This window comes from Gigantopelta aegis, chromosome 10 (assembly GCF_016097555.1).
Source record: "Gigantopelta aegis isolate Gae_Host chromosome 10, Gae_host_genome, whole genome shotgun sequence".
In the NCBI taxonomy this organism is placed as follows: Eukaryota; Metazoa; Mollusca; class Gastropoda; order Neomphalida; family Peltospiridae; genus Gigantopelta; species Gigantopelta aegis.
Window position 1 is genome coordinate 6,555,141 of NC_054708.1, and position 19,979 is coordinate 6,575,119.

Genomic DNA, 19,979 nt, shown 5'->3' on the forward strand with positions numbered 1-19,979 from the left:
GCTGTCATCCCGGCCTATCTGTTTCATAGACATATCTCTCTCACAAACACAATTCAACTCTTACCTCTTTATAGCAGACAGTGTGCTGTCATCTCCACCTATCTGTTTCATAGACATATCTCTCTCACAAACACAATTCAACTCTGACCTCTTTATAGCAGACAGTGTGCTGTCATCTCCACCTATCTGTTTCATAGACATATCTCTATCGCAAACATAATTCAGCTCTTACCTCTTTATAGCAGACAGTGTGCTGTTATCTCCACCTATCTGTTTCATAGACATATCTCTATCACAAACATAATTCAGCTCTTACCTCTTTATAGCAGACAGTGTGCTGTCATCCCGGCCTATCTGTTTCATAGACATATCTCTATCACAAACACAATTCAACTCTGACCTCTTTATAGCAGACAGTGTGCTGTCATCTCCACCTATCTGTTTCATAGACATATCTCTATCACAAACATAATTCAGCTCTTACCTCTTTATAGCAGACAGTGTGCTGTCATCTCCACCTATCTGTTTCATAGACATATCTCTCTCACAAACACAATTCAACTCTTACCTCTTTATAGCAGACAGTGTGCTGTCATCTCCACCTATCTGTTTCATAGACATATCTCTCTCACAAACACAATTCAACTCTGACCTCTTTATAGCAGACAGTGTGCTGTCATCTCCACCTATCTGTTTCATAGACATATCTCTATCGCAAACATAATTCAGCTCTTACCTCTTTATAGCAGACAGTGTGCTGTTATCTCCACCTATCTGTTTCATAGACATATCTCTATCACAAACATAATTCAGCTCTTACCTCTTTATAGCAGACAGTGTGCTGTCATCCCGGCCTATCTGTTTCATAGACATATCTCTATCACAAACACAATTCACCTCTTACCTCTTTATAGCAGACAGTGTGCTGTCATCTCCACCTATCTGTTTCATAGACATATCTCTCTCACAAACACAATTCACCTCTTACCTCTTTATAGCAGACAGTGTGCTGTCATCTCCACCTATCTGTTTCATAGACATATCTCTCTCACAAACACAATTCACCTCTTACCTCTTTATAGCAGACAGTGTGCTGTCATCTCCACCTATCTGTTTCACAACAGCTTGATCCAATTCTTCATTGGTCACATCCTTACCTAGACCAACAGCATTGGCTATGAAGGATTTCTGCAATTTAATAAACAAAGTTAAAGTTTGTTTTGTTTTACAACACCACTAGAGCACACTGATTTATTAATCATCGGCTATTAGATGTCAAACATCTGGTAATTTAGACATATAGTCTTAAGAGAGGAAACCTGTTACATTTGTCCATTAGTAGCAAGGGATCTTATATATGCACCACCCTAAAGACAGGATAGTACATACCATAGCCTTTGATATACCAGTCGTGGTGCATTGGCTGGAATGAGAAATAGCCCAATATCGATCCTAGATTAGAAAACAAATGTGATGATTGTATGGAAAAATGTATTTTGTTAAACAACAACAAGCACACTGATTAATTAATCATCAGCTATTGGATGTCAAACATTTGGTAATTCTGATATGTAGTCATTAGAGGAAAGCTGCTACATTTCTTGTAATTCAGCAAGGGATCTTTTATATGGACTTTCCCACAGACAGGAAAGCACATACTACGGCTTTTGACCAGTTGTGGAACGAGACAAATGATTGTATGGTGGCTGCAAAGGATGGGGGTAATTTTTAGCCCCACCTTTTTGGTTCTTTACCCTTCAGTATTAGTGCCATTTAAAACATTCTGATGAAAAGAAATAAGGAAACACATGGAATTGAAGACCAAATGTAATTTACTGTTAGCGTAGTAATGTCTGTATTGCATGCAAAATCTGAATGAATGTCAGTAGTGTTGAATTTACTGCCAGCAACATGGTCAACTTCTGACACTATGGATTTAGGTTTTAGTTGTCATCACTATTTGTTGTTATGATCCATATGGTTCAACATAACCAAGTTAATAAAAACCATACAAAGCACACATGTATTAACAAGATAGTGTAATGACGTAATTTTGGGAAACGACGTCATAACAGTGAGTGTCTTTCTTCACTAAACAGTGTGATGAACTCTCAAACCTCATGTAATATCTGGTCCTGTGTCCAGAAACAGTGAGTGTCTTTCTTCACTGAACAATGTGATGAACTCTCAAACCTCATACATACCCATGTAATATCTGGTCCCATTTCCAGCAACAGTGAGTGTCTTTCTTCACTAAACAGGGTGATGAACTCTCAAACCTCATACATACCCATGTAATATCTGGTCCTGTTTCCAGCAACAGTGAGTGTTTTTCTTCACTAAACAGGCCCAATTTCATCATGGCGATCACAACAGAACAAAATCCCTGTTGTAACAAAACACATAAATAAAAATGAATGCAAACTAAAATTGATTTTTCTGATTTGATATTGTTGAACATTTATGTCGATTTATATTCTAATAAAATAGAATTTAGAGAAAACAGATTTATTGGATTTCTTGTATATACAGCAAGCTACATGTATATCTATAAAGGTCTATAATAAGCTGATATTTAAAACAGATTTATTGGATTTCTTGTATATACAGCAAGCTACATGTATATCTATAAAGGTCTATAATAAGCTGATATTTAAAACAGATTTATTGGATTTCTTGTATATACAGCAAGCTACATGTATATCTATAAAGGTCTATAATAAGCTGATATTTAAAACTCTAAACCAGCTTAAAGGCGCAGACCCTAGTTTCTACCTGTGATAAATGACACTATGTTTGGTTAATCTACAAAAACCTATAACACATTTGGATAAAGTTACGTTAGAGGGAAACAAGTCTGTGATGCTGAAATGGAGAAATACCCTTAAAATCAGACTCATGCTTGTCTCCATAACTGTTACTTCTTAGAGGTACAAGCATTTATAAAGGTATGAAGAAAAAAAGGATTTTGTGGTATCAGAAACACCAGGATGACCACAAACACTTCAGATGAACAGAAATGGGTAATCAAGACACTGAAATGTAAGTAGTGTCTGATTTCAATATTAAAAACGGCTTTAATAGTTTTAAAATATGTCCTAGTGTTTTAAAACTAGGGTCCGTCACTTTAATAGTTTTGAACACCAAACATGTACTTTGTATCTGAGTGTTCCCCGTATGAACGTGTCCACTGATTCGATGTTGTACAGCTTCAGGTAGGATGAGTGGAACTCATTTGGATATCCCTCCAGCTTGAACTGACTCTGGAACTTGGCATCCTCATATCTTTCTAAAACTTGGGATCCACCACCTGGAATCTTTACGACCTGGAAAACACTGACACATCAAAACAAAAATCTATGTCAAAAACAAACTGCATGGCTTCTGTCATACGTTTTACATTTTGAAATGATTAATACATTACTTTCCTGCTTATATCCTGGAAAGATTCAAGTTCACTGTCCTAGGCATGCAACTCACCTGCCCGAGCTACCTCTCAAGACAGAAATTAATGGATAAACGAAGAACAAATCTGCCTATAAAAAAAATATGTAAAAAGTGTTTCCAGTAACATACCTTTAAAAATTTTCCTTCCCCATACTTGTCCCATACGTTATTTTTGTGGGTTTTTTTATTCATAATGCAATAAAAAACAACAATTAAATTTTGCTTTTTATAATATAATAAAATATTTTGCCTGTATAATGGTTTGAGTTGGCAGTAAAAACTAAGATCATTTCGGATATCAGAAACACACCGATGGTGGGTTTTTTTTTTTTTTTGGTTTTTTTGTCTAAGCTGTAAATGTACTAGTAGCATGAATTGAGCAACATATGTAATGTAACCCGTACTTTCTTACTGTTCACCCTTCCATTTCCCCAAGCTTCCTGTATTACACTATCTAACCAGTAAACGAGTTTCAAATGAGCAACGTTATCCCGGCATGTTTGATAAAGGTGTAAGTAATTTAATTTTACCTGACCCTCATGGAGATATCCAGCTTCTCTCTGACAACTTTCTAGTGCACCGCGGGGATACCAGCTACAAATAGTTAACATGTACAGTACGTAATAATTAATATGTACACTACATTATGTACAGTAATAGTTAATATCTACACTACATTATTTACAGTAATAGTTAATATGTACACTACATTACGTACAGTAATAGTTAATATGTACACTACATTATGTACAGTAATAGTTAATATGTACACTACATTACATACAGTAATAGTTAATATGTACACTACATTATGTACGGTAATAGTTAATGTGTACACTGCATTGAGTACGGTAATAGTTAATATGTACACTACATTATGTACAGTAATAGTTAATATGTACACTACATTATGTACAGTAATAATTAATATGTACACTACATTATGTACAGTAATAGTTAATATGTACACGACATTATGTACAGTAATAGATAATATGTACACTACATTATGTACAGTAATAGTCGACATGCACACATTATGTACAGTAATAGTTAATATGTACAGTACATTATGTACAGTAATAGTTAATATGTAGTACATTACATACAGTAATAGTCAATATTACAGTAATAGTTACACTATCAATAAGTACAGTATTAGTTCCACTGTCAATATGTACAGTATTAGTTACACTGTCAATATTACAGTAATAGTTACACTGTCAATATGTACAGTATTAGTTACACTATCAATATGTACAGTATTAGTTACACTGTCAATCTGTACAGTAATAGTTACACTGTCAATATGTAGTAATAGTTACACTATCAATAAGTACAGTATTAGTTACACTGTCAATATGTACAGTAATAGTTACACTATTAATATGTACAGTAATAGATACACTCTCAATAGTACAGTATTAGTTCCACTGTCAATATGTACAGTAATAGTTACACAGCTAATACAGTAATAGTTACACTGTTAATATGTACAGTAATAGTTACACAGCTAATACATACAGTAATAGTTACACTGTTAATATGTACAGTAATAGTTACACAGCTAATACATACAGTAATAGTTACACTGTTAATACATACAGTAATAGTTACACTGTTAATATGTACAGTATTAGTTACACAGCTAATACATACAGTAATAGTTACACAGCTAATACATACAGTAATAGTTCCACTGTCAATATGTACAGTAAAAGTTACACAGCTAATACATACAGTAATAGTTCCACAGCTAATACATACAGTAATAGTTCCACTGTCAATATGTACAGTAAAAGTTACACAGCTAATACATACAGTAATAGTTACACAGCTAATACATACAGTAATAGTTACACTGTTAATATGTACAGTAAAAGTTACACAGCTAATACATACAGTAATAGTTACACAGCTAATACATACAGTAATAGTTACACTGTTAATATGTACAGTATTAGTTACACTGTTAATCTGTACAGTAAACATTACACAGCTAATACATACAGTAATAGTTCCACTGTCAATATGTACAGTATTAGTTACACTGTTAATCTGTACAGTAAAAGTTACACAGCTAATACATACAGTAATAGTTCCACTGTCAATATGTACAGTATTAGTTACACTGTTAATCTGTACAGTAAACGTTACACAGCTAATACATACAGTAATAGTTACACTGTTAATATGTACAGTAATAGTTACACTGTTAATATGTACAGTATTAGTTACACTGTTAATCTGTACAGTAAAAGTCACACTGTCAACATGTGCTTTAATACTTACACAGTCAATATGTGCAGTAATATTTACACTTTCAACATGTACAACATTAGTTACATTGCCAGTATGTACAGTAATAGTTACAGTTTTAATAGGTACAGTAATAGTTATATTGCCACTGGGCCATTTTATATAAGAATCTCTTTGTGTCCTGTTCAGAACACTGTTTATTACAAACATTTTTGAAATGTTTGAAGATTGCACAAGCCAAAAGGGTATATACAATGCAGCACCTAGGAATAATAAATATATTACACAAGTTTGAATCACTGTTTTATTTTTAAATTATTTGCAATAAACAGTGTTCCAAATGGACAAACAGGAAACCCTTATATGAAATGGCCCCATTGTGAAATCTTGATGATAACTGTCATACTTAAGTACATTATTTTATGATCATACACTGGAAAAGCACAGCTTTATACCTGAATTTGTACTGGAGAGGATTGTTGGCACATTCCGGGGCAGGAAGACCTCCACACCAAAGTTCATAGGATGTGACCTACATGTATGTCAAATATACAGCATAAAAATATATATCAAAAACAGTATAATCAGTTACAAACCAATATTAAAAAACATTACCCCTCCTTCTCTCTCCCTCCCTCCCCCTCTCCCTCCATCCTCTCTATCTCTCTCTCGCTCGCTCCCTCCCTCCCCTCCCACCCTCCCTCTCCCTCCCTCTCTTTCTCTCTCTCTGTCTCTGTTTCTCTCTGACACACACATATTTTCTCTCTAACTATATCTCTCCTCTTTTTCTCTCATTTCCTCTCTTTGTCTCTCTATACCTTCCTCTCTCTCTCTAACTCTCCCTGTCTTTTTCTCTCCCTCTTTTTTCACTTTCTGTCACTTCCTCTATAACTTTCTCTTGTTATCTCAAACTCTCTAACACTGTCTTTGTATCTCTCTGTATCTCCTCTCTCTCTCTCTCTCTCTCTCTCTCTCTCTCTCTCTCTCTCTCTCTCTCTCTCTCCCTACCTCCCCCTCTCTCTCTCTCTCTCCCTCTCTCTCTCTCTCTCTCTCTCTCGCTCGCTCTCCCTCCCTTCCTCCCCCTCTCTCTATCTCTCCCTCCCTCCCTCTCTCCCTCTCTCTCTCTCTCTCTCTCTCTCTGCCTGCTATGTAATTGTATATATTTATATCATATACTTCACCTTGCCTCCTCTGTCTCTGATCTGGTCTATGGCCCTGACAGCGAGCATGTGATCAATTCCTGGGTCAAGTCCCATCTCACAGAGAAACGTTAAACCAGCAGACTTGGCTCTAGATTAAATCATAACAAATAAACTATAAATATTTCAAATGAAGGCCGTTCATAGTTAATCAACCAAAACATTTGTAATACCTGTTTATATAATTAATATTTGTAATTGTAGCAATATATTTTTATATTGTTAAAAATGGACTTTTAAAATACTCAACAAACTACATCCTAGTACTTATATCTTATTCTTGTAAAAACGAAATTGGTAAATATTTTATTTCTAAATCTATACTCAAAAAAAGTAATTAGGGGCCAGTTTTGGTAATTCTCTGTTACTGTCATATTATTTTAGTATCTATTAAATGCTCTGTTTTAACAATAACATAGTCTCGTTAGATGTGGCTACTTCATTCAAAAATGATATTTGAATAAGGTTCTTAATAAAACCATACCTTTCATGAAGTTTTTGAATTTTGTCTGACACATAACTAGCCATAACCAAATTTGTGTTGTATTTCAAACACATTTCCGCTAATATCTCGGTCAAATGACAAGGAACCAAGCTGGAAATAAAAATACATTTCATTTTGACTTTATGTTGTAAAATGCATGGATTGTCAACTCATTATCATACAGAGAGATACATCTTTTAACTACAAACTCTTTTAGATCTTCATAACATTACCAAAAACACATGTATAATGACATGTAGTCTGATATTACAGATAATGTTATACTGGACCACCGCCAGCTTCATAAAATCCACCATCCCACCGTCATAACCTCCATCACCCCACCATCATAACCTCCATCACCCCACCATCATAACCTCCATCACCTCACCATCATAACCTCCATCACCCCACCGTCAGAACCTCCATCACCCCACCTTCATAACCTCCATCACCCCACCTTCATAACTTCCACCACCCCACCGTCATAACTTCCACCACCCCACCATCTTAACCTCCATCACCCACACCACCATAACCTCCATCACCCCACCTTCATAACCTCCCTCACCCCTCTTTCATAACCTCCATCACCCCACCTACATAACCTCCATCACCCACACCTTCATAACCTCCATCACCCACACCTTCGTAACCTCCATCACCCAACCTTCATAACTTCCATCACCCCACCTTCATAACTACCAACACCCAGACATTTATAACCTCCATCACCCCACCTGCATAACCTTTATCACCCACACCTTCATAACCTCCATCACCCACACATTCATAACCTCCATCACGATACCTTCATAACCTCCATCACCCACAACTTCATAACCTCTATCACCCCTTCACCACCACCACTACCACCACCCCACCAGGCTATGGGTCTGTCACAATGGGGTTTGGTTGATTTATTAGTAGATTTTTCAAACTGGGTACTACGTTGAACATTTTTAAAAATTAAAAATTTAATTTTTACATTTTAATTTGATTTTCGTGAAAAACCAGCTTTTAATGCTTTATGATTGAAAACAATTGTCTTAATGTAATTTAAGTGCCGTCTTCAATTTTTAAGTATAAATATATGTATTAGACAGATATGCAGAGTAAGAGTTTTGTGAGTTCAAACCCCCTCCCCTGCTAAAAGCTAATTTATACAAAAGTGCCTTGGTAGAAAATGTTTTGTTACACAGTTGACATCCGTCATAATCAAAACTTCCTGCTCACATGCCTAAGTGTGTAGGAAAACAATAACGATGATTACCCTACAGCAATGTCAGCAGTCTTGATAAGTTCATCTCTTTGAGTGGAGTCAACGGTGATATCCAGCTGGACAAGCGAGGCTTTCGGACAAATACTCTGGGCCCTTGTTAACTCTGCCTTCACAAAGGACACTGAAAATATCAATCAATGACTGAAATACTTCTTTTTTAATAAAATTATAAAACCAAAAACTTCAATCAGAATGGTAGACAAGAAAACTACCCCATTAGTGCTTGGCTCCCTGCCAAATGAAAACCGGTTAATTGTACTTCATATTATATGGTTAATTGTACTTCCTACTGGCCTCGGTGGTGTCGTGGACATAAGACTGGCAGGTACAGGGTTCGCAGCCTGGTAATGGCTCCCACCCAAGTTTTAAATACTCAATGGGTAGGTGTAAGACCACTACACCTTCGTTTCTCTCACTAACAACTAACAACTAACCCATTGTCCTGGACAGACAGCCCAGATAGCTTAGGTGTGTGCCCAGGACAGTGTGCTTTAACCTTAATTGGATATAAGCACGAAAATAAGTTAAAATGAAATTAATTGTACTCTCATGTTATACGACATTGTCACTGTAGCAAACTAGACCAAGGCCAACCAAGCCGCTGTACCTTGTGTACATTTACTTGAGGACATGGCAGTGAGGAACAGATCTGATGCACAGTCATGTACTTGCATCACAAATCAGCACTCTCAAACAAGAAGGGCAGTGTTTTATTTTCTGAGGCAACTACCTAGGTATGTCCCTGACAACTTCCATACCTAACTCACTTACTTAAACATCCCAAACTTACGTAACTCACTTACTTAACATCCCAAACTCACCTAACTCACTTACTTAACATCCCAAACTCATGTAACATCCCGCACACACTTCACATCCCAAATACAGTTACCGGTAACATCCCAAACTTATTTAACATCCCACAGTCACTCAACATCAACATCCCAAACTCACTTAGCATCCCACTTATTTACCATCCCAAACTCACATAACATCTCAAACTTACTTAACATCTCAGTCACTTAACATCCCAAAGTCACATAACATCCCACACTCACTTAATATCTCACTCACTGAACATTCCACACTCACTTAATATCCCAAAGTCACTTACCGCCCCAAACTCACTTAACATCCCAGAAACTGACTCACATCAAACACTCATCTAAATCACAGGCAGATCTAGGGGGTTGGCCCCAGGGGCCCGGGCCCCCTAAATTTTGCGATAGTTTTATTATATATTAATTCTTATTTTTTAACAATCCCCCTCCAAACCTCCCCAAAAGTTCCCATGGCATTCCGCCTCATGTCACTGGGGCCCCCCAAAATGGATTTTCTGGATCTGCCACTGTAAATAATATGGTACGGTATCTAAAATTCTTAAAATATCTAAAATTTACTTGACTGACTAATCCCAAATCTTGATAAAATGCACTAAACTTAATGTTTTTTTAAATTTAAGACAGACATTAAAACGCCTATTTGAAAAGGCAAACTACCTGGTAATAGGAGCATCTCACCTATATAGTGAGGTCAGTGCATGGATTATTTGACACTATCTCACCTATATAGTGAGGTCAGTGCATGGATTATTTGACACTATCTCACCTATATAGTAAGGTCAATGCATGGATTATTTGACACTATCTCACCTATATAGTAAGGTCAATGCATGGATTATTTGACACTATCTCACCTATAGTAAGGTCAATGCATGGATTATTTGACACTATCTCACCTGTATAGTAAGGTCAATGCATGGATTATTTGACACTATCTCACCTATAGTAAGGTCAATGCATGGATTATTTGACACTATCTCACCTGTATAGTAAGGTCAATGCATGGATTATTTGACACTATCTCACCTATAGTAATGTCAATGCATGGATTATTTGACACTATCTCACCTATAATAAGGTCAATGCTTGGATTATTTGACACTATCTCACTTATATAGTAAGGTCAATGCATGGATTATTTGACACTATCTCACCTATAGTAAAGTCAATGCATGGATTATTTGACACTATCTCACCTATATAGTAAGGTCAATGCATGGATTATTTGAAACTATCTCACCTATAGTAAGGTCAATGCATGGATTATTTGACACTATCACCCATATAGTAAGGTCAATGCATGGATTATTTGACACTATCTCACCTATATAGTAAGGTCAATGCATGGATTATTTGACACTATCTCACCTATATAATAAGGTCAATGCATGGATTATTTGACACTATCTCACTTATATAGTAAGGTCAATGCATGGATTATTTGACACTATCTCACCTATATAGTAAGGTCAATGCATGGATTATTTGACACTATCTCACCTGTATAGTAAGGTCAATGCATGGATTATTTGACACTATCTCACCTATAGTAATGTCAATGCATGGATTATATGACACTATCTCACCAATATAGTAAGGTCAATGCATGGATTATTTGACACTATCTCACCTATATAGTAAGGTCAATGCATGGATTATTTGACACTATCTCACCTATATAGTAAGGTCAATGCATGGATTATTTGACACTATCTCACCTATATAGTAAGGTCAATGCATGGATTATTTGACACTATCTCACCTATAGTAAGGTCAATGTGGGGATTATTTGACAGATGTTCCACCACTGGTCCTGACACCCGTCCTGCTCCAAAAATCAGAACCCGTTGCCGATCAGCTTCTGAAGACATTTCCTTCAAATAAATCACCTTAGTGTTATTGGTTTAAACAATATTAATTTACTCTCAAAATATGTGGTTTCGGGATCGGCAACTGGAATAAGTCTAAATTAAGGCTTCTCCCTACATTTTACAAATACAAATATTTTGTATGCAGCCAAGATGACAAATATAATAAAGTGATATTACAGGGGTGCAGAAAGTACTCACCCGCTCGTAAAATGCGAGTAAACATTCTGATGGACGAGTTAAAAAATGCAACTACCAGTCCGACGGTCTGTCTTATTTATTTCGTTTGCCACATGAAATTGATCACTTACGAAGTGTTCTTACTGTTTTGTCAATATATTTATATATATCATTTGAAGTGAAGACACTGTATATTATAATATTATTAATAATTATTAATATAATATATTGTTCTATAAGTTGGGTGGACTAGTACAAATTCTGGCGGGCTAGTAAAATTTACTTGCACAAGTGTATTTTCCATTTCTGCACTCCTTTATTATAAAGTGCAGTTTTATTATGGCGCTTGCCATCTTTAGGTAGTACATGATCACCACTGGTGTAACCCCAGATTTAGGTTACTGGGCGAGGACACCCAAACAAACACCCACACTTGTAAAGGTAAAGTTTTTTTTTTTAATAACACTTGTTAAAGTTTGTTTTGTTCAACAACACCACTAGAGCACATTGATTTATTAATGATCGGTTATTTGTTAAAGGTTTTTTTAAACACCACTAGAGCACATTGATTTATTAATGATCGGCTATTGGATGTCAAACATTTTGGTCATTTTGACATTTAGTCTTAGATGAGAAACTCAATACATTTTTTCCATTAGTAGCAAGGGATCTTTATATGCACCATCCCACAGACAGGATAGCACATACCATGGCCTTTGATACACCAATCATGGTACACTGGTTGGAATGAGAAATAGTCCAATGGGTCCACTGAAGTGGATCGATCCTAGACTGACCATGCATCAGGCGAGTTCTTTACCACTGGGCTACGTCACACCCTGCGAATGCCACCACTAGAGCACAGCACATCAATAGATGTATTAATCACTGTCTACTGGATGTCAAACAATGGTTATTGAGACACATCAGTGAGAAACCCGCTACATGTTTACACCATCAACAGATGTATTAATCACTGTCTACTGGATGTCAAACAATGGTTATTGAGACACATCAGTGAGAAACCCGCTACATGTTTACACCATCAACAATAGATGTATTAATCACTGTCTACTGGATGTCAAACAATGGTTATTGAGACACATCAGTGAGAAACCCGCTATATGTTTACACCAACAACAGATGTATTAATCACTGTCTACTGGATGTCAAACAATGGTTATTGAGACACATCAGTGAGAAACCCGCTACATGTTTACACCATCAACAATAGATGTATTAATCACTGTCTACTGGATGTCAAACAATGGTTATTGAGACACATCAGTGAGAAACCCGCTACATGTTTACACCAACAACAGATGTATTAATCACTGTCTACTGGATGTCAAACAATGGTCATTGAGACACATCAGTGAGAAACCCGCTATATGTTTACACCAACAACAGATGTATTAATCACTGTCTACTGGATGTTAAACAATGGTTATTGAGACACATCAGTGAGAAACCCGCTATATGTTTACACCAACAACAGATGTATTAATCACTGTCTACTGAATGTCAAACAATGGTTATTGAGACACATCAGTGAGAAACCCGCTACATGTTTACACCATCAACAATAGATGTATTAATCACTGTCTACTGGATGTCAAACAATGGTTATTGAGACACATCAGTGAGAAACCCGCTACATGTTTACACCAACAACAGATGTATTAATCACTGTCTACTGGATGTCAAACAATGGTCATTGAGACACATCAGTGAGAAACCCGCTATATGTTTACACCAACAACAGATGTATTAATCACTGTCTACTGGATGTCAAACAATGGTTATTGAGACACATCAGTGAGAAACCCGCTACATGTTTACACCAACAACAGATGTATTAATCACTGTCTACTGGATGTCAAACAATGGTTATTGAGACACATCAGTGAGAAACCCGCTATATGTTTACACCAACAACAGATGTATTAATCACTGTCTACTGGATGTCAAACAATGGTTATTGAGACACATCAGTGAGAAACCCGCTACATGTTTACACCATCAACAATAGATGTATTAATCACTGTCTACTGGATGTCAAATAGGGGTGCAACGATACGATCAAAACCGTATTGCGATATATTGTGATATGACAAGCCATATTGCAGTATGTATTGCGATATATATCTGATATTTATGGATTTGTTTAATGAAGGCAGAAGCGAAACAAATCTAATTGTCTAAATTTAACATAATGAAATAAATAATAAATGAAAGGAATAAAATGTATGAATTTTAATTACCATATATATATATATATAATGTACGAGTATTCAGTACTCTGTCCAGAAAGTTAATAACAGATAACGCCGTTGGGACGTTTGACAGCTTGAGATAACACCAGGGAACATTTTTGTACTTTACTAGGACCTACCTTTAATTACCAGTAGGTTTCTCCCACGTTAGTCCAGACAAAAATCGTGAAAAAAAAACCAAACCAACATTACAATGACAAATATTCCACATACTAGACGGTCACCTATATCGAGGGGCGGGACATAGCCCAGTGGTAAAGCGTTCGCTTGATACGCGGTCGGTCTAGGATCGATCCCCGTCGGTGGACCCATTGATCTATTTCTCGTTCCAGCCAGTGCTCCACAACTGGTGTAACAAAGGCCGTGGTATGTACTACCCTGTCTGTGGGATGGTGCATATAAAAGACTCCTTGCGGCTAATCGAAAAGAGTAGCCCATGTAGTGGCGACAGCGGGTTTCCTCTCTCAACATCTGTGTGGTCCTTAACCATGTCCGACGCCATATAACCGTAAATACAATGTGTTGAGTGCGTCGTTAAATAAAACATTTCCTTCCTTCCTATATATCACCGGCTTCGGTGGCGTCGTGGTTAGGCCACGATTGGAAGCCAGTTTGGAAAATTATACATTATTGTGATAAGACTTCGGAATTTGTTGACTTAGATTTTAAGACAGCACATAACATTATATTCACATATTCCAAATTATTTAAATACGGTAAAATAGCATCTAGCCAATGTCCTGTTTGTTTTAAACAAGAAGAAGATATGTGTCATTTATTGTTGTATTGTGATGAACTTTATGATTTAATTTCTATTTTTCATGAAATATGTATTTATATGTTTAAGGATAATGGTTTTTCTTTAGAATTGTTAAACAAAATTATTGCTTTTTGGGTGTTACTTCAAAATACAAAATTGCTCAAATGAATTCATCAATGCTTTGCTCTCAATATATAGAATATCAGTTTTCAAGAGACGTTTAATAGCGGAATCAAGGGGTGTAAATATTAATATTGTTCAGTTTTTTAAGCATTATCTGCATCAGTACTTCTTACTACTTTTAAATCAATATCGCTTTAAAAATAGATTTTCTGCATTTATTAATAAATATATTAAAAATAATATTTTTCTTGATCTAAATAATGATGAATTAGTTTTTAAATACCCACTTGAAAACTGATATTTATATTTAGTATTTTTCTTTAAAATGTCATATTATCTTATAAGATCAATATCCCTCAATTTTCTTTTAATGTTTGCGTGTGTTTGTGTGAATGTGTGTGAGTTCGTGATAAATGTGTGAGTGGCTCTATGCGAGAGTATGTGCGTGGATATGTGTGAATCTTTTTATTATTTTTATTTGTAAATTTTATGTATATGTGCAATATTGAGTTTCACAAATAAAAAGATAAAAAAAGGCCATCGGTCTACAGGCTGGTAAGTACTGGGTTCGGATCCTAGTCGAGGCATGGGATTTTTAATCCAGATACCGACACCACACCCTGAGTGAGTGCTTCACAAGGCTCAATGGGTGTAAACCGCTTGCACCGACCAGTGTTCCATAACTGGTTCAACAAAGGCCATGGTTTGTGCTATCCTGCCTGTGGGAAGTGCAAATAAAAGATTCCTTGCTGCCTGTCGTAAAAGAGTAGCCTATGTGGCGACAGCGGGTTTCCTCTAAAAACAGTTACCATATGTTTGACGTCCAATAGCCGATGATAAGATAAAAAAATCAATGTGTTCTAGTGGCGTCGTTAAATAAAACAAACTTTACTTTACTTTTCCTTCCTAAATTATATCTCCCAGGCTAAAAAGCATGTACTTTTTCGCCTGCTGCCAGTTCGTGTCATCGCTAAGTTTAAAGTCGCCGCGTAAACAGACGAGTGCTATGCATGGCTATTTGCACACTTTCTGTTTGTTTGTCAAATAAGATACAAGAAAACAATAACGTGTAAATATTGCGATACACAAAACTGTACCGCGGTTCGTATCGAGCTGATGAAACATCGTGATATACCGGTATACCGGTTTATCGTTGCAGCACTAATGTCAAACAATGGTTATTGAGACACATCAGTGAGAAACCCGCTACATGTTTACACCATCAACAATAGATGTATTAATCACTGTCTACTGGATGTCAAACAATGGTTATTGAGACACATCAGTGAGAAACCCGCTACATGTTTACACCATCAACAATAGATGTATTAATCACTGTCTACTGGATGTCAAACAATAGTTATTGAGACACATCAGTGAGAAACCCGCTATATGTTTACACCATCAACAATAGATGTATTAATCACTGTCTACTGGATGTCAAACAATAGTGATTGAGACACATCAGTGAGAAACCCGCTACATGTTTACACCAGCAGTAAAGCAGGACACTACAACAAATTTTGAAGACTAAATGTTGTAGCCACTTTGTATAAAACAAATTAGCAATATGGGTTAATTTGGCTATGGATGGAGATCATTTTATATGCACTTTCCCACAAGCGGGACAGTACCTATTATGGCCTTTGATATACCAGTTGATGGACACTGGTTGGGACAGGAAAAAAACCCAATCAGAGAAAGGGCCCCACCAGGACCATTTGATCCTACAACCAAAGTAGGATGGTCCCTCTATCAACTGAGGCAGATCCTGCCCATCTCCCACCCTAGTAAGTCCTGGTATGATTGCAAGACAGACAAATATATATAGTGGAGTGGAGGACTTATGTTACTAGGGGGTAGTATTCCCCACCCACAACCTCTTCTGGCTAGCCAGTGGTGTAAGCCTGTGCACACACACATACACACACACACACACACACACACACACCTGGCTCCCTCAGTTTTGTTTAACAACACCACTAGAGCACATTAATTGAAACATAATAATAATAATAATGCATAAATATGTTACATGAAAATGTGCATATCATGAATATAACGTGCATATTAGTATTGCCATTGTCACATTGTAATTTTTTTAATTGATTTTTTTTTAGTTTTTAATGCATTTTGGTTACAGTAATTCAAGGTAAACATCTACAATCCATTTTAATTATATTGATTTTTACTGGATTTCCGACCACAATAAATGTCAAATATTCTTTTTTCATTCTCTTTTTCAATATTTATTTCTGTTGATTAAATATTTAAATTGCAAAAATATATTACTGTTGTAACATGTATGTACTATGGAGAAAGCCATACCGTGTGCCTACTCCATTTATTCTTTAAAAAGCAATAAAATATGTTTCAATCAAACGGACAGACATTTTATCTCCGTAAACTACGTATACGTCAAGATGTGCGTTTCTTATGTTGTGCACTATAATCCAGGTGGAAAATATTACATAGTTTTAAAAAATAGATGTTATCTGCTATGACAGTTATGTTTATCGATCACAGTTGTCACTGGTGGAAAAACTGCTAAATTTTAACTTCAAACTTCAGTTATTAATTCTAATCATTCTAAAATATGGATGCACTTACGAAACGACTGTCTCGCGTTGATCTAAAAATACACTGACCTTTCACTGTAAAACGGTCGGGGGTGGGCCAAGCGAAGTACAATCGCAGAGCTATCACGTACGGTGTATGGTAGGCCCTGTTGTTATTGCATGAATGGTTGCAAAAAGTTTCGTATATTGAAATAAAACGTTGTAATTACCTGGTCACCATAAACATTTCTTGCTTATCACGTTATATGTGTGTGTGTGTGTGTGTGTGTGTGTGTCTCTCTCTCTCTCTCATCATTCTTGTGGTTTGTTTTGATTTGGGTTTGTTTTTGGGTTTTTTTTTTGGGGGGGGGGGGGGATTACAATGCTAAATTCATACCAAATATGTATGATAAAAATGAATGTGATAAAGCATTTCGATAAAACATCTCTCGACATGTCATTTGTATTTGCATCATTTCGGTAATTTGATTCAACTTTTGATTATATTGTAAATACAATGTATCATCATAAGATCATAACGTAACAAAATGTATCACCATGTAAGCATAACGTAATACAATGCATCACTATATAATTATAACGTAATAGGAGTATCAAAACGTGGCCTTTTAAATCAGGTGGCTTCTTAACATAAGTTAATGTATACCAAATTACATGATTTGGGAGAATAAACAGGTGGCTTCTTAACACAAGTGGTTGCTAGAGCAGCTGGTTGCTAAATACAGGTGGTCGCTTAATACAGGTGGTCGGTAGAGCAGATTTGACTGGTTTTTCGAAGGAATGCTTGTTTAACGACTCCCCACTCCATGCCACACCCTCTTCAGACCTAGATGAGAATAAAACAATTGCAGGAAACCATTTAAGTGAAAACCATTTCAGATACCACATTTTGTTTTGTACAATCCGTTATGACCATGAGAATGTATAACAGGATATGCTCACCTTTCACAAACACTTGATATCAGCAATGGTATTACTGTGATTCATGAGTGCATATCATCACTGCTGTACTTATTTTAATCAGGGCCGTACCCTCCGGGGGCAGGGGAGGGGGCAGGGGAGGGGGAGGGCAGTTGACCTCCTGAGAATCTCACTTTTTTTTCTTTTTTTACACCAGAAAATAGCATACACATCTCAGGGTTTAATTTGTAGTGTTTCATTTGTTTATAAAAAGTAGTGCCCCCCCCCCCCCCCTAGAATTTCGATCAGGGTACGGCCCTGTTAATGAGGTCTGTCTGGTGTTAGTTTTGATTTGGTAAACTAGTCTGGGAGTGGTTGTCATTTTTTTTTTTTTGGTAGTGTAAGAGGGATGAAATCTCCAGTAAAGGCTGTCTTTGTATAGACGAGGAACTAGATAGATTCATAGAATCAAACGCTATTTTGCCAACTGCTTTGACCATGTATTACGATTTTGTTGTTCAGACTAACCAGAGGCGGATCTAGGAGGGGGAGCCCTGGGGCCCCCCCCCCCCCATTAAATTTGGCAACACTTATAATTTTATGATATATAAAAAAAAAAAAAATTACGATCCCCTCCAAACCTCCCCCAAAGTTCCATTGGCATACCACCTCATGTCACTGAGGCCCCCCCTAAATGGATTTTCTGGATCCGCCACTGCTAACCTTATGTCTCAAATGAAAAATGGGTACTAACTTTGAACAACTAAACTTGCACAAATGACAGGGCCATAGCTAGGCTTTTTTGTTGGGGGGGGGGGGGGCAACTGAGTAGTTAACAGTCTAAACTCATTAAGTTTCTATAATCCCCCCCCCCCGCTAGCAACGGCCCTGAGTGACAAGTAAATGAATTATTATGATTCAATGGTTCTTGCAGTTCTCAGAAAAAAAGAAAGAAATGTTTTATTTAACGACGCACTCAACACATTTTATTTACGGTTATATGGCATCAAACATATGGTTACGGACCACACAGATTTTGAGAGGAAACCCGCTGTCACCACTACATGGGCTACTCTTTCCGATTAGCAGCAAGGGATCTTTTATTTTCGCTTCCCACAGACAGGATAGCACAAACCATGGCCTTTGTTGAACCAGTTATGGATCACTGGTCCGTGCAAGTGGTTTACACCTACCCATTGAGCCTTGCAGAGCACTCACTCAGGGTTTGGAGTCGGTATCTGGATTAAAAATCCCATGCCTCGACTGGGATCCGAACCCAGTACCTACCAGCCTGTAGACTGATGGCCTAACCACAATGCCACTGAGGCCTGCAGTTCTCAGAGACTGATCAAAGGTTGTAGGACACTCGTTCTCTTCAGGTGTGTGTGCAGGGACAGGCGTGTGGGGATTTCGAAACTCATCAGTCCAGACACACACACAGACACCCTGTTTTCTGTCATGATACGCTCTGGTCACAGACGCATGTGCCAAAACGTTTGCAGGAGACGTCAACTTGCATCCTTTTGAATCTACCAGAGATTTAAATATATCAAGGTGTTTTTTTTTTTCAGCCTAGATGTTCAGAGCTGTACCTAGTGGAGGGATGGGTGTCAAGGACAAATGAGAAAAAGCCCTTTTTAGTTTAAAATTGCTCTTTTTTTTTTGTTGAAGAAGACCCTGTACTCCACCCCCTTCCATTGTATAGGTTAGGTATGGCTCCGATGTGATGAATTACTTCTCTTTGTATACGCCATCTTATCTGTGAGATGGCGTATACAAA

General features: G+C 36.9%; 1 protein-coding gene across 1 annotated transcript in view; it reads right to left on the reverse strand.

Annotated features, from left to right (window-relative positions):
• LOC121384409 (alpha-aminoadipic semialdehyde synthase, mitochondrial-like) overlaps positions 1-17,406 on the reverse strand; it is a 29,945-nt gene extending 12,539 nt beyond the window's left edge. The window contains exons 1-10 of the mRNA XM_041514796.1: positions 17,331-17,406; positions 11,276-11,387; positions 8,663-8,792; positions 7,390-7,500; positions 6,888-6,996; positions 6,162-6,238; positions 3,978-4,041; positions 3,156-3,326; positions 2,291-2,386; positions 1,073-1,188 (exon numbers count right to left, since the gene is read on the reverse strand). Of these exons, the coding sequence (XP_041370730.1) occupies positions 1,073-1,188; positions 2,291-2,386; positions 3,156-3,326; positions 3,978-4,041; positions 6,162-6,238; positions 6,888-6,996; positions 7,390-7,500; positions 8,663-8,792; positions 11,276-11,384 (983 nt within the window). The 5' untranslated portion in view covers positions 11,385-11,387; positions 17,331-17,406. The remainder of the gene's footprint in view (positions 1-1,072; positions 1,189-2,290; positions 2,387-3,155; positions 3,327-3,977; positions 4,042-6,161; positions 6,239-6,887; positions 6,997-7,389; positions 7,501-8,662; positions 8,793-11,275; positions 11,388-17,330) is intronic.
• Between the last annotated feature and the right edge of the window lie 2,573 nt (positions 17,407-19,979).